Source organism: Lissotriton vulgaris, unplaced genomic scaffold (assembly GCF_964263255.1).
Source record: "Lissotriton vulgaris unplaced genomic scaffold, aLisVul1.2 SCAFFOLD_4601, whole genome shotgun sequence".
Classification (NCBI taxonomy): domain Eukaryota; kingdom Metazoa; phylum Chordata; class Amphibia; order Caudata; family Salamandridae; genus Lissotriton; species Lissotriton vulgaris.
Window position 1 is genome coordinate 62,289 of NW_028250455.1, and position 24,701 is coordinate 86,989.

The 24,701-nt window shown below is 44.8% G+C and overlaps 1 protein-coding gene across 1 annotated transcript in view; it reads left to right on the forward strand.

Moving 5' to 3' along the window:
* LOC147663259 (guanylate cyclase soluble subunit beta-2-like) overlaps positions 1–24,701 on the forward strand; it is a gene marked incomplete at its 3' end in the record, with an annotated part of 91,665 nt that overhangs the window by 16,628 nt on the left and 50,336 nt on the right. The window contains exons 3-4 of the mRNA XM_086950582.1: positions 2,210–2,382; positions 20,659–20,770. Coding sequence (XP_086806708.1) covers positions 2,210–2,382; positions 20,659–20,770 — 285 coding nt within the window. The remainder of the gene's footprint in view (positions 1–2,209; positions 2,383–20,658; positions 20,771–24,701) is intronic.

The window sequence follows — 24,701 nt, forward strand, 5'->3', positions numbered from 1 at the left end:
AGCATGTCCCTTACGTGCGTCCACCTTGTGTCTAACTGACACGGCGTGGTATCGTTCAGCATGTCGCATAGTCCGGGGTTTCGGGCAGGGTATACGTCTAGGCCCCCAGATTATTACATTCTGCGTCGTATCTTGTATGGCAGGTTTAACCTGTCATAGCCACGTCCCAAACCAGCTCCAATCGGGGAATAAACAATCCGAGGGGTAATCAACCATGAAGGAATAGTGCGGATGAGTCAGGCGTCTTCTTGAGTGTCCCGAGTGCAACGATTATGGAAGAAATATCTATATATACAAGAGTGAAAACTTGGAAATAAACAAGAGGGGGATAGGATGCGGAAGAGCAGGGGGGGAGTGAGTGTATTTGAGGGAGTGTGGTCGTGAGAGTAACTAGGAGATTGTCGTGTCGTGTCATGTGCTGTTGGATCGTCGCGTTGGAGGGTGTCCGGACCGGCGGCGAGCATGTAAGAGGAGTATAGGTACATTGTGGTGGGGGGGGGCAAACTCCTACTGTCTTGTGGGCGCCCTGTCGTGCAGGGAACGCATGTTGAGGAGGATGCACTTCACGGCTTCAGTGGTGTTGGCTGCCAGGATGGGGGCGGTGGCTGTGGGGGTACGGTGGGTGGTTAGGGTTCATCGGCAGTGAGGGCAGGAGAACTGGCTGTGGGTGGTGTTCGGCGCCGACAGCCGGCAGTTGGTTTTCCTTACGGGTTTGAGTGCAAGGAGGGCAGCTGAGTTGTAGTGATGGGTGGCTGGAGAGTCAGGGTCCCTGGCGCTGGTCGCAGACGGGTAATTGTCCTGGGACCCCAGAAAGCAGGTCTGATAGTTATCATACACGTTTTAACCCCCAAATGACATCACAGTGTTGACGTTTGACCTAAGGGTAGGTGCTCCTACTCTTAGTCCCTATGCAGCTTCTCTACTAGTTCCTCTACATTCTTCAGTGTTCTGCAGATAGGCTCAGGGCATGGCACAGAGTCGAAGCGGCAGATTGTAATCAGATCTCTACCCACGCCACTGTTTCAGAATGAACACCAACAATGTAGATGATTTCTGTTCAAATGTCTTGAGTGTGAATTTATCTTGTTTCGATATCCTGAAATTCTGTAATATACTCTGCACACTTGGATGTACTTAGGTCAAAATCCGCTTCCCTAGACACTTAGGCCCAGATTTATTAACATTTTGCAGCATGGTTGCACCACTTTTTGGGCGCAACCACAATGCAAAATGTTAGTTGAGATTTACAAAGCCAGGCAAATCTGATTTGCCTGGGATTTTCCACAAAAAGTAGTGCAAGGAAATCTTACTTTGCATTGGGGAGGCATTATATGTGTGGTTCATGATGTTCCCATGCATCCACCCATGGATTTTAATGCAATCCCAGGTTTACTAATGTGACTAAACCTGTGATTGTTCCAAAATGCTATACCTCTTTGAAAGAAGCTTAATAAGGAAAAAGAGCTTCATTTCTGAGCATTACCAGGGCATAATACAATCCCCTGTAGCCCCATCGGTGCAGGGGGCCCCTTGACCATTTGGGGGCCCCAAACCCTTCAGAGGACTTTCAATCAGACCAAGGTCAATGAACATCTGTGAAATATGGGAAACTCAGGAGCCCTCTGGACATTCTGCAGTGAGGCTTCATCATCTTGTGCTACGCCACAGCTCGTTACCTCCTTTTTCTATGTGTGCTGCAATAGAAAGAGGAAATTACCTCTAAGGATTGTTCTTGTGCAGGAAAGTATCCCTTCCTGTACAAAAACAATCCTGTCTGTAGCACATGCACCAGTGCAAGGCTGCCTGTATAGGCACTAGGCAGGTCACCAAACGCCTGCACAAGGAGACTGCAGAAATGCACCATATCTTAGTAGATATGGTGAGTTTGTACTGTCCCCCTTTTACTCAGTGCAGCGACTTTACTTACTGCCCTGTATTTCATGAAATGTTAGTCAATCTGGCCCGTAGCCCTCATTTCAAATATATGAAGCATTTGGTTTACAAACCCCCTTGTGTACCCTTAATGGCCTGGGCCTCAAAACGTGGTGACCAAGGCACTCTCCATTCTGCAAGGAATATTCTTTAGAGGAAAGCTAGAGCATCATGGAAGTCTTGGCTGGTTAATATAATATATTAAATTACTTAAATGTACATAATTGTAACACTTGACAATGGTGGTGTGTTCATTTCAATATTCTGTTTCTTGCAGGCATAATTGAGTCAGTTGCAAAAGACTTTTTCGACAGTGAAGTGATAATGGAAATTCTTAATCAAAGTGAAGAAGAAGAACGCACTGGAAAAAAAGAACATGTAGTATTTCTTGTTCTTCAGACCCTTAGAGGGCAACACAGAACCCTCAAGCCGAGAGAAGCGGGCATGGATGTAAGTATGTCAGAAAAAAGGCGCGATTAACGCAAATTAGACTACCAATATGTGTTGTGTAAGACTATATATATTCACAGTGTGCTGCATGATGTGAGGGGGGATATGTGTATGTATGTATGTATGTATGTGTGTGTGCATGTGTGCGTTCATGCTCGCGCAATCATACATGCCCTTTAAAGGAATGATTTTCAGTTGCCAGATGAGAGGGTACATATTATCATGTCTTTCCTAATTATGATTGAGCAATCCAGAGCACTAAACACATATAGTAATTTTGATCTGTTTGTGTTGCAGATCCAATTTTAATGTTTTCAAACTTTTAAATTAAACACTTTTTACATCAATCGCTGAACCAAGGTGTGTTGACATCAATCAATGAGACACAGTCTGTTGACACACAGGTCAGTTGACGATATACACAGCCGACGTGTTTCGTCGAATTGACAACTTTTTCAAGGCTCTTAATTCTTTCAAAACTGGGAGGTCTGTGTCCTAAACCTTCTTCATTGTGTACATCACAACGCACAGAAATCCTGTCCTTTGAGAGTATCTGATACATACCTGAGGTCTATAGGGGAGACCGTTCTCTAGTCCATTCGGTCCTTGGGGCTCCAAGGAAAAGGATTTCTGTGTGTTTAGATGTACACAATGAAGAAGGTTTTTAGTCTGTTGGTAAGGTAGACAGGAAGGCTGAGATATTCCAAGTTACCGTAGTCCAGTCTAGAGATAATAAGAGACTGGACCCCTATGTTTTAGAAACTGACTGGGAGCCATGAATACTTTGTCTAATCAAAGCATTTAAAAACAGGAGGCTTATAAATTTGAGGAATGAATGTGAACTGTTCATCAAAGATAATTCCCATAACAATTTCAGTCCGAGTTTGTTATCTAAGGGAACCAAAATGTCTGGTCACAAGACTGGTGGCCAATGGAGCTAGGCCCTTTCAATGCCCCTTCCACTACAGCCTGCAATCTGGGGATTAGCTTGTTCGAATGTCTAATCTGTGTAGGCAGAAGTGTTTTATGTTTGACGTATTAAAGGTAGCTGACAGATCAAGAAGTACTACTTCATGGTCATTGTAGTCCTTTATGCTACATTTTGGCAATATGTCGGTGTGAAGTCAGAAGGGTGTATTGTTTGTGTTGGCATAACGAGCTTTCGGTATTCACAAAAGGCATTTAGGAGTAGTAAAGTTAGGAGTTTGTCTTAAGTTTGTCTTACGTTTTGGTCTTAAAACAAAATCCTAACTTAAGTTAAACTTAAGTTAACCCTAAGTTAGGATTTTGTCTTAAGTTTGTGTTAAGTTTTGGTCTTAAGACAAAATACTAATTTAAGTTAAACTTAACTTAAACTTAAGTTAGGATTTTGTCTTAAATTTGTCTTAAATTTTGGTCTTAAGTCAAAATCCTAACTTAAGTTTAAATTAAGTTTAACTTGTGTTAGGATTTTGTCTTAAGCTTAAGACAAAACTTAAGACAAACTTAAGACAAAATTCTAACTTCACTACTCCTAAATGCCTTTTGTGAATCCCGAAGGTTGTAAAGTAAGGATTTTGTCTCAGATTACTTTTGTGAATCGGGCCCCATATCTTTTAAAGAAACCTGAAGATTTCTGTAACCAGTTCTGGAGAATGGGAAATTAGTGCACTTGCGGCCACTGCTCACACAGTTTTTTGATATTTGAAAATTGAGTTTTTGAGGTGTGAACAGAGGAGTTGATCTAATTTGAATAGAGCATTTAGAAATTTACGGTATGTGTCAGTTTTTGAGGTTAGATACTCTTTTCGGCAAATGAGTTGTTAACTCTTGGAGAATTTATATGAGTATGCCTGAGCAGATTTCTTTAATTTTCCGACTTCCCATTCATGGGGAGAGAATGTGGCCAAACGCCTAGGGCAGTCGGTTTTGGAGTGGGAGAACCGGGTTCGAGCCTCGGCAGGGACACTCAACAGTCTGTGATTCAAGGCAAATCATTTATTCTCCCTGTGCCTAACAAAAACAAAACAAAAAAATGAATGTGTCCGTCTGTAATTTAACTGGTGCTCATGTAAGGCGTTCTGACACCTTCGGGTCTATTTCGCACTATATAAGACTCCACGCAAACAAAATAGGGAGCTGCTGTGCAATAGATTCTCCTGGGATTGATCACAGAATAATTTATTTGTATTTTAGGCAAGCCCCAAAAGTCCCCGTCTTGGAACGTTAAAGGGGAAATAGGCCAGTAGCCAAAAGTATATTTTTAGGGGGGTGTAGCACTCCGCTATGACCAAACATTAAAGCTGTGCTCTATAGGTGTATTCCTTCCCAAATACTGGTTGCATCACTACATATCGACCCCCTCAGAATATCATGGAACAAGAATATCGAGGACAGAATATTGAAAGGTAAGTATATAGAGGGAGGTGTAGATTTACTATTCCTAACTCCACATCTACATACCTTGAAGATATATGTATCGAGGAGGTACATATATGTGGAGTAAGGTATAAAAAAAAACATACTTACCTGTCGGCATTATAGATTTGTTGTTCTGTTTTCGATATTCTGTGCCTTCGATACTCAGGTGCACACTGTGTGATTCTGTGTGAAGGAATAGGTGGCTTTTTACACTCAATCCAGCTTTAAAATCTATCAATTAGATTATCAATTAGTAGAAGGGTGTAAAGTTGTAAAGTAGGCTGACTCTCTACTTTGTGTATTTTCTTAACTGCTCAAGCTTTGTCCAATGCAAAGCATATCAAGTTTTTTTTTAAATAAGCTGACTTCTGCTTAGAGCCTACTCTCCCACATGTCTTGTAGATGTTCAGCCTCCACACACAATATTGTTTTGCTGGATGACGTCATACCAGGGATATTGTACATCAGGAAATCATCACACCTATAAGGCCCAAAAAGATAAACCTTACATCATGTAAATCTAGGAAATTTCATCTGATTCGTAAAGTGTGAAATTTCCTAATTTCAACCCAAATTCTGAGGTGAAGTTTTAATTTAACTTGCCACTGATATAAACTAACTTTACAGAGAGCTTGGAGCATATCCATCAAGAACATTTTGGGAAATTAGTGGTAAACAGTGTCTTTAAAACATTGTAGGGCTGCAACAATGTTGAAAACTAATTTGAATTTAAATGTCATTTTACAGGGGGTGTTGGGAAGGTCCCACAATGAATTTCACTTTATGGTTGTGACAAAAGATGGCTAGTTCAATTATATGTAATCAAAAGCACTAGTCAAAACTGCATGGACTTGAACCAGTCTCTGTCATTAGCATACACCCCTCATAGTTAAAGGCAGGTTATCTGAAAGGTGTACAAAAGGAGACCATCATTAGATGACCACCAGCAAGACAGGTGCACAAGGTAAAGGATAGGTGATTGTGTGAGCCTAAAATGGGTCCATTTGAGGCCTGTGGCCTGGCTAAGGACAATAGTTCCATCTTCAGTTAGAGGAGCATTGGATTAGGAGGCAGCAGCAATGCATTTAAAGTTCTGAGTGATGCTTTCAAGGTTTGCATCTAGGATCCTGCTCTGCACTGACATATCTGTTTGATGCTCCTTGCATGGTGCCTTCAATTTGGATGCTACAGAGATGTCCAATCTTATAATCATGGGCATTCTATACTCTTTCACATGCAGTAGACTTCCTGCAAGAATCCTCAAGTATGTGGCTAGCATTGCTGAGATGAGCATGCACTTTTCTGAGTGGTGAATGTAGCAAGCATGAAAGGCTGCCATTTCTACTAGAAATGGAAAATCTTTCCTTGCAATAGTATTGCTCAGCATTATTACGGGTGCAAATAAAAGTCAACCTTCATGTTATGAAATAATTAGGAGACTGCATATTTAAATGTACACTAGAAAACCAATTAACCACCTTAAGAGAACCTGGACTTCTCAGCAAGTAGGTTGTCCTTTCCAGTGACTATAGCAGCAAATGTAGACATGGCTGGTATGCATTAAAAAAAAAAGTGTTAGCACTTCTTACCAAGAGTGTAAAGTAACAATTAACATGGGAGTGCCATTGTTAATCAATTCGCAAAACGAAATCGAGAAGCCAAAAGGCAAGTTGATTTTTTTTAAATCTTAAACTAAGATCCCTTCTAGAAAATAAAATGCAGTATTGTGCTTTGAAATGGCATTGGTCCTGGTGAACTGACCAAAACATGGTAAGCTATAAATTCCACTTACTATTTCCAACCCTCTACATATACCCAGCTCTCATTTTGCTCCTTTAGGTTCTCTCTTACTTTCTCTATTCTGTCCCAATCTCTGTTTCCACTGCCTCTCTCAACCATTTCCTCACTATGCTGTTCTGTTTGGTGCCACATCTATCTTCCCATTCCTGCCTTTCATTTTCTCTCTCATGCTTCTTCCGTTTACTCTACATTCTATCTCTCAATCTTCTCTCCTTTTCTAGAACCTCTCTTTCCTTCTATCTTTTTTGCACTTCTCAATATTTATTATTTTCTACCTAACCCTCTTCTTCCTGAACCATGTATGGCAACTGAAACTTTCTCTTGTCCGTGCATGGTCATAAGCAGCATATGCCATCCTTAATTTGACCACTGTGCTTTTCGCTGTTCCCCAGTCCCGGATGCCTACCAACCTAGGGTCTTCTAGAGGAGAAGTACCCTACGGTCATGGAACAAAGAAGTTAGTGAAATGTGGCCATCATATCCCTGCAGCTCGTTGTCAATTCTTGTTGGACTGAACATCAGGCTGCATGGATATGGTGGGATTTTACTGCTTTAGGGCAGAAGATGACCCGTTGACGTCCATTACACTACCTTCACAGTGCGGTGGACTTGAACAGGCCATCCACAGTACTGGTAAAAATACTAGAAATAATTTATTTTCCAAAATCAAAGTTAGCATGGGAGGGAAATGCTTCCCACAAATCCTGAGTTAGATTTTTTGTTTTGCCATATTGCATAGCATGCTGTGTTCACTGATGTTACAGCAAAACAAAAGTGAAAGCAGACTGCACTTATGGAGCCTGCAAAGATCCACAAATATCCTACCACACAGCGTTTCTATACTTCTCACAATAACAATATTACCCCTCGTGTGTGACTAAGTTATCATTAATAAACAAGCATTTACAATGCAATGGTCTCGGCATTATTAAAGGTAGAGCTATAGGCATTGCTCATGACATTTTTTTTTTTAAATCATAAATAAATGGCATTGTCATTTACATTGCTAATAGCTTAATCGTTAAATAAATGGCATTGCCATTTACAATGCCAATAGCTTAATAGTTCGCAAATGCATGACCTATTGCACTTACACCCACACAGAGCCACACACACAAAGCCACCCACACACATACAGAGCCACACATACAGAGCCACCCACACAGAGCCACACACACACACACACAGAGCCACACACACACACACACACACACAGAGCCACACACACACACACACACCCAGAGCCACACACCCAGAGCCACACACACAGAGCCCCACGCACACACACAGAGCCACACACACCGAGCCCCCCACACACACACAGAGCCCCCCACGCACACAGAGCCCTCCACACACACACCCAAAGCCACACACACACCCAGAGCCACACACACACACCCAGTGACACACACACACACACACACACCCAGAGCCACACACCCCCAGAGCCACACACACACAGAGCCACACACACACACAGAGCCACACACACACAGAGCCACACACACACACAGAGCCACACACACACCCAGAGCCACACACACACCCAGAGCCACACACACACCCAGAGCCAAACACACACCCAGAGCCACACACACACACACACACACACACCCAGAGCCACACACACACTCAGAGCCATGCACACACCCACCCAGAGCCACACACACACACACACACCCAGAGCCACACACACACACGCCCACACACCCACCCAGAGCCACACACACACACACACACACACACACCCAGAGCCACACACACACACACCCAGAGCCCCACACACACACCCAGAGCCACACACACACACCCAGAGCCACACACACACACTCAGAGCCACACACACACACCCAGAGCCACACACACACACACCCAGAGCCACACACACACACAGGATAGCAAGCACAGCGAGGGGGCAGGGAAGCAAGAACAGCGAGGGGGCAGGGAAGCAAGCACAGCCAGGGGGCAGGGAATTAAGCACAGCCAGGGGGCAGGGAAGCAAGCACAGCCAGGGGGCAGGTAAGCAAGCACAGCCAGGGGGCAGGGGAGCAAGCACAGCCAGGGGGCAGGGGAGCAAGCACAGCCAGGGGGCAGGGCAGCAAGCACAGCCAGGGGGCAGGGCAGCAAGCACAGCCAGGGGGCAGGGCAGCAAGCACAGCCAGGGGGCAGGGGAGCAAGCACAGCCAGGGGGCAGGGGAGCAAGCACAGCCAGGGGGCAGGGCAGCAAGCACAGCCAGGGGGCAGGGCAGCAAGCACAACGGAACAGGGGGCACCAAGCACAACGGAACAGGGGGCAGCAAGCCCAACGGAACAGGGGGCAGCAAGCCCGACGGAACAGGGGGCAGCAAGCACGACGGAACAGGGGGCAGCAAGCACGACAGAACGGGGGGCAGCAAGCACGACAGAACAGGGGGCAGCAAGCACGACGGAACAGGGGGCATTAAGCACAACGGAACAGGGGGCAGCAAGCACAACGGAACAGGGGGCAGCAAGCACGACGGAACAGGGGGCAGCAAGCACGATGGAACAGGGGGCAGCAAGCACGACGGAACAGGGGGCAGCAAGCACGACGGAACAGTGGGCAGCAAACACAACGGAACAGGGGGCAATAAGCACAATGGAGCAGGGGGCATCAAGCACAACGGAACAGGGGGAAGCAAGCACAACGGAACAGGGGGCACCAAGCACGACGGAACAGGAGGCAGCAAGCGCGACGGAACAGTGGGCAGCAAGCACGACGGAACAGGGGGCAGCAAGCATGACAGAACAGGGGGCAGCAAGCATAACGGAACAGGTGGCAGCAAGCACGATGGAACAGGGGGCAGCAAGCACGACGGAACAGTGGGCAGCAAGCACGACGGAACAGGGGGCAGGAAAGCAAAAGACGGGCGAGCCGACCAGCCCGAGCCAGGGGCCCGGCTCTTGGAGCCCTAAACATGTTGGCCCATGGAACATGCGACACACCATGAAGTCAAATCGCAGCTTGAAAAAGTGTATTTCTTTCACATGGACACTTTGATATGAAATACTTCCATAATCAATAGCACTGCACTGAGAAGTAATGATCAAAGGTGATACTTTGTAAACAAGAACTGCGAACCCTTCTGCTCCCTCCCAACTCTGCCGAAAGTGACGTTAAAGAACTACGAGCAGCCAGTTGAACCCAGCGAGGCCGCATTCTTGTGGAGAGAGCAACATTATGCTCTAGTAAATCAGAGGCACTATGCTTTTCTGCAACTGGTATTCGGAACACGGGTATTTGAAAGTACTTTCCTTGCCATATTGAAGACAAGCACAACGGAACAGGGGGCAGGAAAGCAAGCACAACAGAACCGGGGCATCAAGCACGATGGAACAGGGGGCAGCAAGCACACCGGAACAGGGGCGTCAAGCACAACGGAACAGGGGGCAGCAAGCACGACGAAACAGGGGGCAGCAAGCACAACGGAACAGGGGGCAGCAAGCACAACGGAACAGGGGGCAGCAAGCACAACGGAACAGGGGCATCAAGCACGACGGAACAGGGGGCATCAAGCACGACGGAACAGGGGGCATCAAGCACGACGGAACAGGGGCATCAAGCACGACGGAACAGGGGGCATCAAGCACAACGGAACAGGGGGCATCAAGCACGACGGAACAGGGGGCAGCAAGCACGACGGAAAAGGGGGCAGCAAGCACGACGGAACAGGGGGCAGCAAGCACGACGGAACAGGGGGCAGCAAGCACGACAGAACAGGGGGCAGCAAGCACGACGGAACAGGGGGCAGCAAGCACAATGGAACAGGGGGCAGCAAGCACAACGGAACAGGGGGCAGGAAAGCAAACACGACGGAACAGGGGGCAGGAAAGCAAACACGACGGAACAGGGGGCATTACATGCGGGAAATGACAGCTAAAGATGTTCCTTACCTCATTAGAGCGCGCTTTGTTGTGGCGCCAGTCAACCCAAGCAGTGTGTGCTTCTTGGCGCTAGTATAAGGACCAGTGAGCGGAGTCCACATTCCCACGTCTTGAAAGCAGCGTTGTCCCCCAGCCGATTAGAGCCCAGCCAGAGGATGAGGAGGGAGGAAAGCAGCGCGAGGCGGCTGGAGTGCAGCGCCGACAATGGGCGGGGTGGAGCACGAGGAGCGCTCTGTGTGTGCTGCCTTCAGGCTCCCGGGCTCTAGCGCTTTTAGCAACGCTGGGGTAGACATTCATGCACGACCTCACAAAAGCCCTGAGAATACGCTTGGATCAAGAAGAAGGCCTAAAATGTGCCCTCTCCAGCTTCCTAGGAGCATAACGCAATACACTTCACAAGACTTCGCGCATTTCCGCATCAGTGCTGTTCAAACAGAAGGTTCAAAGGGTATTGACCACAGCGCCAAAGTGGAGGCCGAGGAAGATAGTAGTAGACAAAAGCCAACAGAAAACAGCCCAAAACAATGAACTAGCGCCCCCCTCTCCCCGACGCTGAGATCCTGTGCTTGCGGCATGGCGGCGCAGGTGGCGATCCGGGTACAGCAGGAGGGGGGCAGGATACAAAGACACGGACAGCGGGAGGGGGGCAGGATACAACAGGAACCAAGACACGGACAGCGGGAGGGGGGCGGGATACAACGGGAACAAAGACACGGAAAATAGGAAACACAAAATACCCAACGAAACTGCACGTATAAAACAAACATGTGCTTTACCTTCAAACGGAGCCGGCGGCAGCAGTGATCTCCGGGCGCCCAGGGGACAGGAGGGTGGGGGACTGGGTAGAAGAGGCGGCAGGGTCCTGCGGCATAAGACGATCGATCCTCACCTCACCGCAGACGAGAAAAAAATGGCGCCCGCCAGCTTCCAATTTTTTAGGATTCGGCCGTGGTTTTGCTGTTTTGAGTGACAGACAACATCACTGTCTAAAGAACAGCAAAACTTACGCCCCCAAATCCGAAAAAGACGGGGCTAAATCGGAGTGATGCATCTCTCCTCCAATGGCTGGCCTCCGTTTAGGAAGCCAGCCAATGGAGGAGAGACAGGGCAGGGAGGTGGGTTCCAAAGCGCTACTAAGGGACATTAAATCTCCGACCCCAGACTGCGCAGGCGCAGCCCTTAGGTCCTCGACCTAAAAAGAGGTTCTCAAAGGCCCCTAAGACACAAGGAAATACAAGATTGCGTATTTACCAATTTTGGTGATGTGGATAGCTGCAGTATTTATGCCAGAGCTCGTTTGGCATCCAGGTATACTTGCCAGGCACAGACATTTCAGAAAACAAGGTGCTTAGGGTAGGCTGGGGAAGTGTATCTTGCATAGATCTCAGTACCTTTTCTTTCACAGAATGACTTGCAAACACCAAACTTTGGCTAAATCATAGACTTTTCTTAAATATTTATGAAGGAAAATTATGGAATCTGTGAGGTCTAACAAAATTCCTATCATGCACATTCCCACACTACTTCCATTAAAATGCTACCCAAAATATTCACTAAATATTGTGCATTTAGCACATTACTTTTATAGGACCTCGAAACAGCAATGTATAGGCTAGGACCATAAATTAGATAGAGGTAAAGCAGAATTTCAAAGGAGTCAATACCTTTCAAATAGCAGATTCATGCTTCACAGATATCAAATTTCAATATACAAAACTTACAAAATGTTAGCGAATGTTCTGCGGAGATCTGTAGAGAGGTCAATTATAATACAGATGCTTTCCGCCTCAAATGCCCTGATAATCGTATCCACAATATTTGTTTCAAAGAGATGAATCCTCAGCGTGTTGATCTCAAGAGGAGATGTTCTTCTTGATTTAAGAACTTTTTCAAACAAGGTATTAGGTCCAGTTCAATGAAACAAGATTTGATGATGTGTAGGGGAAAAAATTAGATGGAGGTGATAATTTCTTTTTGTACCCGGGTGCTGCACCAACCATACTTAAAGTGGAATTTAGAGCACAGCATTCACCATTTTTTCCACATGTTCAGTAGGAACACCCTACCATTAACATCTGTTACAGGGGATTGTAGTGGGTTGGCCACATAGTACAGATTGTGCAATCTTTGTTTGGGTTCCATACAAACTTTAGAGCATGTCATTTTGTATGTTCCTCACTTCATATTAGTCATTGTCACTTACTTGAAACCATTGATTCTGAAACATGTAGTTCACTCATCAAAGGAGGCAATTTGATTTATTTTTAATCCTGTGAATGAAATTATGTATTTTAAAGGTTTTACCTTTTGTAAAAAAATGTTTTACATATTGATAATGTATTCTGCATATAGTGTAAAGTGGTTCTCATTGTAGTTTTGTACCAGTGGGCATATTTAATTTGATTGTAAGTCCCTAGTAAAGTGGTACTACCTGTGCCCAGGGCTGTAAATTAAATGCTACTAGTGCGCCTGCAGCACGATTGTGCCACCCACTTAAGTAGCCCTTTAAATATGTCTCAAATCTGCCATTGCAGCGTGTGCGTGCAGTTTTAAACTGCGATTTCGACCTGGCAAAATAATCCTTTTGCCAGTCCCAAACCTTCCTTTTTAATACATATAAGTGATCCCTAGAGTAGGCCCTGGACAACCCACAGGCAAGGTGCAGTGTATTTAAAATCTTGAAAACGTGTCGTTTAGTTTTACATGTCCTGGTAGTGAAAAACCCTTTAAGTTTGTTTTTCACTACAGCAAGGCCTAATCTCCCATAGGATAACATTTGAGTAACTGTATTACATTCAAAAAGCTGAAACTGCCAAAGGGGACCAGGTAACCAGATCATGTTTGGTGTCTTTGGAATTGTAATGAAAATGTCTCTCTTATGGTAAAGTCGGATTTTAAATTATAATTTTGAAATGACACTTTTAGAAAGTTGTAATTTTCCTTCCTCAGTCATTTAGTGCCTGCAGCCTGTCTCTGGGTCACATGACTGGGTGTAGCTGACATTTGGGCTTTGTGTGTTCCTCAAACAAAGCCACACACAACAGAGAGCTTAGGTGTGCCTGGATGGGCCATCACTGGCAAGATGGTAGGGAGGAGCTGGGAACAGCCCTACCTGCACTTGAATAGGCTGTGCCCTGTCTCCACAAAAAGAGTTGCATACATCCTGAGTTAGTCTAGAGCCAGGGCAGGGGAGGCAGGAAACCTGTGCACTTCAACTTGAAACCTCTAGAAATTTCTCCCACTTCAAATGAGACACCTGGTATAAATATTTGAACCTCAGTCACCAACTCTTCAGTATACTTCTGGACCAGGCAGAGGGACTGCTGTGCTGCTGAAAGGACTGCCACTCTGCTGGACTGCTGCCTTGTTGGACTACTGCCTTGTTGTACTGAAGCCTTGCTGGAAAGCTGTGCTGCTGCTCTTCTGTTCTTCTGCCTTAGTCAGAGGGATTCGACCTGCACCTGACCCCAGGACTCCCAGAGTGGCTTAAATGGCTAGTCTGCTAGTCTCTTGTTCAGACCAATGTGTATGTAACAAGGACCCCCTGAATTAACGAATTCTATAATTCCTAGGTCAGGGAAATGTGCACAATTGAAAAGTAACAACCTAGGCAATTTGACAATAAAAAGTCACATATAGATCAAAAAAAGATATGAAAGTGAACTACAGCTGGCTAAAACACAAGTTTTTATTAAACAGTTAACACAATTAAAAAAGTCATTTATATGACATCAAATAGCAGTTAAAAAATCACATTATATAATTGACAATTACACATTATTAATTAACAAACAATTAAAACATGGGGGTAGGTGGCATGAAAATTCGGTCTCTACGCGCGTTTCGGCGGCCAGCGCCTTCTTCCTGGAGCAGCCACACAATATCTATAAGGTGAAGATGCATATAGAACATAGAATTATATCAATTCCAAATCACAAGTTAAAAATAAATTTCTAAACATTTTTTTAGAAAACAAAAGAAAATTTAAGTTTCTAGCAGCTGTAGATTAATAAAAAGCAACTTAGTGATTTTCATTTGTCTTGTCATTTCCTTGCGAAATTTAGTCTGTCTATTAAGGACGGAAAGATATTTTTAAAAAAATAGCGAAAGAGTAAATGCCAATGATGAGCATTTGTATAAAGATATTTTCTCTATGAGGTTACATCCATCATAGAAACAGTATGTGATGGTCTTCATTAGAGTTTCAATAGGTGATCAGAAAGCCCGGTATGGAAATGGGTTTTAAGTAACATTAATCAGATTTGCACCATAAATACGTGATCTTTTTTAATTTAATCAATGGTATTTCAATGTCTCATGGCGAAAAAATAGTTTAGTGCAAGTAGGTCTGATACTTACTAATGGGTAGTTTTTAGCAAGGAGTTGTTTAAAAATAAATTTTCCTTTTCTTGGTAGAATTCTTTCGGTGTCAAATAAATTTAAACTGAGGATAAAGAGGATAATATCATAAATGTTTGATAATTATAGATAGCTATCAAAGGAAAGAAAGCGTGTATTTAGGCGTTGTTTTTACCTGATTGCAAGGCCTAATCTCCCATAGGATAACATTTGAGTAACTGTATTACATTCAAAAAGCTGAAACTGCCAAAGGGGACCAGGTAACCAGATCATGTTTGGTGTCTTTGGAATTGTAATGAAAATGTCTCTCTTATGGTAAAGTCGGATTTTAAATTATAATTTTGAAATGACACTTTTAGAAAGTTGTAATTTTCCTTCCTCAGTCATTTAGTGCCTGCAGCCTGTCTCTGGGTCACATGACTGGGTGTAGCTGACATTTGGGCTTTGTGTGTTCCTCAAACAAAGCCACACACAAGAGAGAGCTTAGGTGTGCCTGGATGGGCCATCACTGGCAAGATGGTAGGGAGGAGCTGGGAACAGCCCTACCTGCACTTGAATAGGCTGTGCCCTGTCTCCACAAAAAGAGTTGCATACATCCTGAGTTAGTCTAGAGCCAGGGCAGGGGAGGCAGGAAACCTGTGCACTTCAACTTGAAACCTCTAGAAATTTCTCCCACTTCAAATGAGACACCTGGTATAAATATTTGAACCTCAGTCACCAACTCTTCAGTACACTTCTGGACCAGGCAGAGGGACTGCTGTGCTGCTGAAAGGACTGCCACTCTGCTGGACTGCTGCCTTGTTGGACTACTGCCTTGTTGTACTGAAGCCTTGCTGGAAAGCTGTGCTGCTGCTCTTCTGTTCTTCTGCCTTAGTCAGAGGGATTCGACCTGCACCTGACCCCAGGACTCCCAGAGTGGCTTAAATGGCTGGTCTGCTAGTCTCTTGTTCAGAGCCACAGGGACATACCAGACTCACAGCTACCTGAGCCAGATCCAGCTGGAACAAGTCTCTGATCCCAAGTGGTGCCCCTCAGGTCCTAAACCCTTGGTGCGGCCTCAGAGAGGCTGAATTGAATTTTTGGGCACTACTTGACCCCAAACGGGCCTGTTGGTACCAAAAACCTTGCCAATCGCTCACCATGACAAAGTGAATTTCTGTCAACCCGACTCTTTGCACTACAGCATAGACCAAACGCTGGGAGCACCACCGTGAAGCTCTGGACCACTAGCTCACAATGGCAACAGGATGTTTGCACTGCAGAGACAACCATCTGCGACGCCAGGCTTGCTCTTCACTCTACATTGACGACCGTCTGCAACACTTCTCTGCTCCTCGCAGCCTCCTTCACTGTGAACAGGATTCTGTGTGCTGGACTGAGAAGTTAAACTTATCAGCAGGACTAATCTGGTCCCTATATCCGACCCGTACTGCATCGGTCAGCCTGAACTTGTGACTTTCTCCCAGTCTCACAACACCATATAGCCGCGAGTGGCGCTTTGAGCATTTTGGAGCTATTCTCACTTAAATATTTCAAATTGCGTATCTCTGGTTCTACTGATTGGATTTTTGGCATTTTGGTCTTGATTTATTTGATAAATATTGCTCTATCATTCTATATTGGTGTGGGAGTGTTCTTGTGTTGTGCTTTCACTTATTCACTATTTGAAGTGCTGCATAAATACTTTACATGTTGCCTCTAAGTTAAGACTGACTACTCTGTGCCAGGCTACCAGAAGGTTGGCCAAATGTTTCTTTGGGGTTTGCTTGTGCCTTACACTGACAAGGATGGTAGTTTCTGCTTCATTAGGGTTTCACCCCCTCAACCAGTAACCTAATTTCTCACAGGGGTCTTGAGGGAATGAGCTCTCCATGAAGAGTTCTGCACGCAACACCTAACATGAATTGGGTGTCAGGAAGTATTGGGTTCTCTGTAAAGATTTGTCCACATAGTGAAGGCTGTGTGTAGTAGAGGCTTGACCACCAAATGGTGTGTGAGTGTCTGGAGGAAGTTGGCTCTCCATCACTTTTTGCCAACAGAGCTTTTTTTAATTTAACTTTTCCACCAGTTCTGTGATACTCCCATAGGAGTCTGTGAGGGCCCCCTGTTATCTCATGGGAGTCCTTTGGGGTCTCAGTGAAAAGTGCCCAGTACAAAAGCTGTGCATAGTAGGGGCTTGACCACTAAATTTGGCTTGGGTGTCTAGAGGGAGTGGGCTCTCTGTAAACAGTTGCATACAAAGCTAAGGCTAAATGTAGTAGCGGCGTGACCACCTAAGGGGGTGTGTACGTCTGAGGGAGTGGGCTCTCCATGAAGAATTCTGCACTAGTAGAAGGCTGAGTGAAGCAGGGGCCTGACCACCTAATGGGGCTTTAGTGTCTGGAGGGAGTGGGATCTCTGTAAAGACTTGTTCACAGAGTGAAGGCTGTTTGTAGTCTGGCTTGACCGCTTAATGGGGCTTGAGTGTCTGGTGGAAGTGGGCTCCCTTTGAAAACTTCTGCACAAAGTAAAGGCTGTGCGCTTTGGGAGCCAAGCCACCTGAATCTCTTTGATTGCGTACAAGAAGATCCCTACCTGCAAAGGGTCTGGTGCAGAGTGAAGGCTGTGAGTAGGAGGGGCTTGGCTACTTAATGGGGCTTGGGTGGCTGAAGGAAGTAGGATTTCTGTGAAGACTTTTGAAAAAAGCAAAAGATGTTAATTGTAGGGGTTTGGCCACTCGCATCTCGTTTATTGCACACAAGAGGTTGCCTATGAGCAAATGGTCTGGTACAGGACTAAGGCTAAACTTAATATGGGCGTGGCCACCTAATAGGGCTTGGGTGTCTAGATGGAGTCAGCTCTCTGTAAGACTTCGGTACAAGGCGAAGGCTGTATTTTGTAGGGGCTTGGCTAGCCATATCTCATTAATTGCGCATGAGAGGTCGCCTACACAGAAAGGGTCCAGTACAGCTTTGCATAGTAGGGGGGACGACCACCTATTGGGGCTTGGGTGTCTGGGGGAGTGGCCTCTCCATGAACAGTTGTGCAGAGAGCTACTTTGTACATAGTAGGGGCTTGACCACCTAAGGGGAATTGGGGGCCAGAATGGATTGTCTCTCACTGAAGAGTTCTGTATAGGCAGTGGGTTGCGTGCAATAGGGGCCTGGCCATGTAAGGTCAGGCCCCTAATACACACAGAGTATGAAGCGAAGGCTGTTTGTTGTAGAGATTTGGCCCCCACTTCTGATTATTTGTTCACAAGAAGGTCTCACAGGAGTAACGAAGGATCTGCAGGATGAGATATTTTTTTAACCCTCAGAGGGTCCCTATAGGGCCCTCTCATACATCTAAGGAATGTCCTAGTACCCATTACTCTGGCCCCTTCTATCTTATTTTAAATTTCAGGATATGGGGAATGAGTCTTTATGTTATATAATAGTAGCCGCAACATTTCTGTTTGTGCTTCAGCCAGCCAGTCAGATTCTTTGGTACTGCAGGACCAGTCCAGGCTATGGTACCAAACAGGTCGACGGGAAACCAGCCAATCAGAATGCTCTTCCTTTTTTAATTTGCTGTACCTTTAGATAATAAATATTTGAATCCATATAGATAGATACAGGGCCTTTGTGTCAGCTCTGTTCTTTCAATGGTCTGTCTCTCATTTACACTCTACTTCCCTCTTTGAAAACCTTCTTGCATGAAGTAATAGTTGAGTCGACATCAGTCGTTGTCTCTCCTGCCCTGTGAATGACGTCATTTTCTGATAACGTGTGCACTTATACCTAAAAATGAGAGTGCTTCAGTGTCAGGGTTGGTTGGCCATTCCTTAAGGGCCAAATGTATCAACATTGGATTTAGCAAGTCTGTAAATACAAATGTTACCGATTAACTATAAAAGACTCGCAAAATGCAATGGATGTAGGTTTTTGCAAAGAATTTGCGATTCCTACCTATTGTTTAATAGCGAATCGCAAATTGCGATTAGCTATTAAGGAATGCCTTCACATTCATTTCGACGGGCCTAGAGGCCCATAGGAATGAATTGGAAGATATTTGCATTTTTTGAGTACCTTATAGGTACTCGCAAATTGCGAAGGCATTTGTAAGGGTGATAGGGAGGGCAAAAGGCCACTCTGTTGTACCTCCAAAAAAGGTAAGTGTGCACATGTAGCGCACATACATGCCCTAAAGGCATGTATGTGCGCCCAATGGCACTTAGAAAAATGCAGAAAAGGGCATTTTTCAAGGAATTTGCAAATTACCACCAACTAGAAGTTGGTGGTAATTTGCGATTCCTTAATGCCAATTCTCAATTTGCGATAGCTACAAGAATAGCATTTAGGGAATCTGTGAATCGGCCCGTTTGCGATCGCAAAAAGTGTTGATACATCTGGCCCTTAGTTTCTAATTTTCTTCTTCTATAGTTTTACTTTTTATTTCTTTGCTTCTCCTCTTATTATTTTAATGTTTCTTAAAGGGATACCACAGCTCTCCAGGCAGTGCCAATTGGTTGCTATCTTGCCGATCATTTCCTCCACATCCCATGTGGTCACTTCTTCTAAACCAGGAACCCATTATGGAATGCTGTTGCCCATAGTGTATAAATGGTTTACAATTCCAAGTTAGCCAACACGTTGGTTTAATATGGGGCAGCCATGCTGGAACTTTAAAACAACAATGCACTATTTACAATACCTCTGCAATAAGGACACACACTGCTATGTTTAGTTAATTCAGCATATGTCAGATGTGTTAAGACTGCATGTTTACTTTTTTCTGCTTGTATTCTTTTACTTGATCTTTCATTGGGTGTTGAGTTTGTGTGTGGTTTATTGCGGTTGTGTCAGAGAGGGACTGAAGAAATGTAGCCTGTGGATGTATGAATGCATGCACGAATGCAAAGATGAGTGACAGAATGAATGTATGCCGACTGATTGAGTCCTTAAACCCATCAATGTTATAAAAGGCACTTAAACTCATAAGCCAGACCTATTGTCATTGGCAATGCTGGTTTGAGGTGAGAGCAAGTCTAGTTTCTATCTTTTTGTGTCTTGATTGACTTCCCATGCAATTTGTTTCTTACTTTGTGATGGTCAATGAAGTGACCTATCGCTCCATGCCAATTATTCTTTAATCCTTACAAGGTGAACTCTGGAGTCAATGGTTGAACCCAACTGCTGTGCCTTTTCAGTGAAAATGGTCAGAGGAAATCAGCTTTTCTATTGCACATATTTTGGGGCATTCTTAAAAATCTAAACACTTTCCGTGGACGCCAAGCAGCGACGGTCGGTGCAGGTAAGAGAGGTGAGGGGGGAGTTGACAGACGACGAGAGAAAATACAATTAAAAAAAAAGAAAACCACTTACCTTGCATTCGCTGCATCGCCAAGCCGGCAATGTGGCTGTGGCGAGCACAAGATAAGTGTTTTTTTTTTCTTCAATTTTATTTACCCCCATCGTCGTCTGTCAACTACCCCCAAACTCCCCTCCACCCCCCTCCCCCCCCAAAAAAAACACCCAGGCTGCCCCACCACTCTTACCTGACCCGGCCATCACTATCGCCAAGTCATTTTCCGAGCAGTGCTGGCCCTGTGTAATACATAATTCTTTGCCTTTCATACATTTCACTTCAGTGTTGGAAAGCCCATTAAACATATCATGTGTGCGGTCAATGGTTACCACACAATAAATGCATAAACCAGAAATGCACAAAGTAAAAGATAATTTTAGAAGCAATATTCTCATGAATTTGCATTTATATTGATTTCCATATTTCCTATATTCTCTGTGCTCTGTACAACATATATTAAATATGTTTTTCACCTGTATTTCACAGAGAGCAGAGGAATCAACTCAGGAAAAGGACATCGTACCCACAAGTTCATCTCGCCCTCCAGGAAAGAAATCCTACTGGGATATTGTGAGAAATGTGGTCATCTTTGGAAGAGGTTGAGTAGAGTCAAGTTCTGACCCTCATATGCAATGGTTTAATAACTTACTGGCTTTCACCATGTAGACCCTGATTACCAGTATTGTGGAATTACATGTGGACATTTCCGGCAATAGGATCTACAGTGACAGGCTGGAATCTTCACATGGAATTCCTGAAATTATGAGTTAAACCTAGAATTCTGAATGCTATTTCGTATTCTTGAAGTTATAAAGACATTCACCACCTGCTTTAAGCTGGGTGTAAATGTCTGCTTTAAGCATGTGGTAAATGCCTACATGAGTCCTGTCCAGGAGGGAGGTGAGGGCATGGGGAGGGACACGGAGGCAATGGAAAAATGTCACCTGGCAGTGGGTGACATTACACACTTTCCCATGCCTAGGCGAGGGGTCGGGTGAGGACTAAGAAAAGGGGTACAGGCTACCATGCAGGCCTTTCCCAATGTGATTATCCCAGCTGGATTTACCAGACAGTAAAATCGTGTCCGTGTTTTCTGCACCCAGAATATCCTGGGTGGAACATCAGACCCCTTACAATTGTGAGGCACAGCATTCCACACGTGAAATCAGTTCCAGACAGATCGCAATCAGGGCAATAAGTTCCTATCAACTTGGCAGCTAGCAATATATACATATGTTGGGGCACAATGGCGCCAACCTCCCCATAAATACTATTCCAATGCACTGTACTCTATGGCACTGCTCTCTATGCCACTCTACTCTGCCCAACTTCACTCTATGCCACTCTAATCTGTGCAACTGCACTGAACACCAATGTAACTCTACACCTCTCTACTATACACCACTGCACTCTAGGACAGTATACTCTGCAACACTTCACTCTCTGCCACTACACTTTATGCCACTCTACTCTATGTCACTGAACACTATGCCACTGAACTATACACCCCTGAACTCTATGCCACTGAACTCTGCATCCCTCCACTCTACACCACTGCACTCTATTCCATTCTGCTCGAAGACACTCTAATCTACTCTGCACCACTTCACTCTACGACACTCTACTCTAAACCTATGCACTCTATGCCACTTAACACTCCTTTGAAACAATTTACTCTATGCCACTGCAGTCTACGCCACTATATTCCACTCGGCACTACTCCACACTATGCCACTCAGCGTCACTGCACTCAACGCCATAATACTCTACATCACTGCACTCTACACCACTTTGCTCAAAACCAAAGAACTCTATGCCACTCCACTCTATCCCAACCTACTCTGCACCACTGCACTGTACACCACTATACTCTACGCCACTGCACTCTGCACCACTCTACTTTACACCATTGCACTCTATGTCACTTTACTCTGCACCACTGAAATCCACTGCACTTTACACCAAAGCACTCTCTGCCACTCTAGACTACACCACTACACTCAATAACATTCTACTCTGCAGCACTGCTCTCTACAACACTCTACTCTTCAGCAGTGCACTCTCTGCCACTGATCTCCATCCCACTCTACTCTGCACCACTCTACTCTGCACCACTCTAATCTGCACCACTCTATGCCACTCTAATGCACTCTATGCCAATGCACTCTACGGCACTCTAATCTACTATGCACAACTGCACTCTGACACTGTACTCTATGCCACTTCACTGCATGCTTCTCTACTCTGCACCACTCTACTTGCACCACTCTACTCTATGCCAGTACACTCTACCCCATTCTATCATGCACCACTGAACTTTTCGCCACTGCACTCTGTACCACTCCTGTCTAGGTCACTCAACTCTGTACCACTCCACTCGATGCCACTGCACTCTATGCAGGGTTTCCGTTCTCCCACAGAACTGTGCATAGAGATCTAGAACCTTAGTGAAGTAGGATGACCCAAAACTCACCTTAGTATCAGAAATCCCCTTACCGAGCTAGCTACAGTGTCTCATTGGTCATAACAAACTCCCAATGACTTAGATAAACCAGAACATGAACTTATGTTACCTCAGGAATCGTGGAACACATGAACACTCTTTCGCTCTATAATCATTTCAAACCAGAACGTGGAGTAAAGAGGACACGTGCATTTTTGAAATATTTATTATTCAATGCAATGTTCTCAAACGCAGTATCTTATACAATACTAACAAACAGATTATAAGTATCAAAGTTATCAGCATAGTTACTAGTCCATAGTACGCAAACGGTGATAGCATGTTATAATGCTGAAAATAATAGGAATTAACAACACCTATTTCTCACCTCCCTATTTAGCATATTATATTATATTATGAAGGTCTCTTTTGGGTTTTAGCAGGGCGGGCCCATACCTCTAAATATCAGGATGAGAGGATCACATCATCAGCTAACAGCTCTCTGCATGCGAAGCATCTTCAAGTGTGTTCTGCATTTCCTGTAACTCTATCTTAAACCCGCGTAGAGCCCAATATTGGCAGCAACTGTATTTATGTTATGTCTAATGTGGTGCGAAGATCAGACCTCCCAGCAACCTTGTATCGAGTTATTCTTAGAGTTTTTAGCACTCACTGTTCAGACAGTGTACCAAGCAAAACTGATATCAGAGTAATAACATATTATTCTCAAATAAATCACATCGCGCTTCTAGGTTGAAAGCTACAACAACAAGTATGTGCCGTGTGCAAAACTGAAGCCGAAGGAAAAATGGCTTTTAAACATGTAATACGCTCATGCTAACTTAACACAATATATGTAATGAAGTATCTATATGACAATGCCAATGCCCTCTATGCCACTACTCTCAACCACTACACTCTACCCTGCACCACTCCACTCTATGCCACTTTACTCTACTCTGAAACAATCTACTGTACCCCACTGCACTCTATTCCACTGCACTTTATGCCACTCTACTCCACTCTGCTCCACTTCTCTCTACACCATTGCAATCAACACTTCACCACTTTATTCTATGCCACTGCGCTCTACACCACCACTCTATGCCATTGCACACTACCCTGCACCACTTTACCCTACCCTGTGCCTCTCCACTCCCCTTCACTCTACTCTGAAACAATCTACTATACGCCACTGCACTCTGTACCCCAGTATTCTACGCTACTCTGCTCCTATCTGCACCACTCCACTCTATGCCACTGCACTCTACTCTGCGACAGTCCGCGACTGGTCGCGACCGGACAGGACCAGTCACTCTGCCGCTGGGACTTCAGGACCTCTCCCACTAGTAAGACATTTACTTGTTGATTATTATCTTAAACCTGTGAGAATCATTTATACAGTTAAAGAGGGTTACCGGGTAAATTCTCAGGATGCCGAAGAAAGATGTTGTTTCCACGTCTAATACAATTGACAACTATCTTGTACAAACGGTAAAGAAGATTAATGTTCAAAGGAGAGAATCACTGGGATTGAATCAATCGCCCGATCTCCAACGCTTAAGCCCATCTTTACCACCCCCTCTGGAACACACTCCACCACAGGCTATAGGCACGGATGCACCTCTTATTACCTTTCCTGATTCGGGTAATAACGAACCCAATATAAATACTGTGGCTGCCCCCGATATACTTCTTGTAACCGATCCCGAGAGTGACATTGAAATTGACTCAGATCATGGGGCCCAGATGCGTCCTACTGAAGAAGAACTTTTTTCTGCAGATCAGGGGTCTCGGCCGGTACGAACTTGTGCTAAAAAACAGCTAAAGCGTGGAGGGTTGCGATCCGGGGCAAGGAGAAAAAGGGCCACCACCCCTGGCACATCAAAGGGTGAAACTACGGATCATGTCGAGGACAAAATAAAGTACTCTATGGACGAGGAACTGCTTCATAAGATTGGGGAGTTATTCGAAAGAAAAATTAAAGACATTATTAAACCTTTGGTGGCTAAAATCGACAAATTGAATGCCATGATTAAAAAGCTGGGAGGTTTACAAACTAAGGTCGTGGGGGAGGTGGAAAATA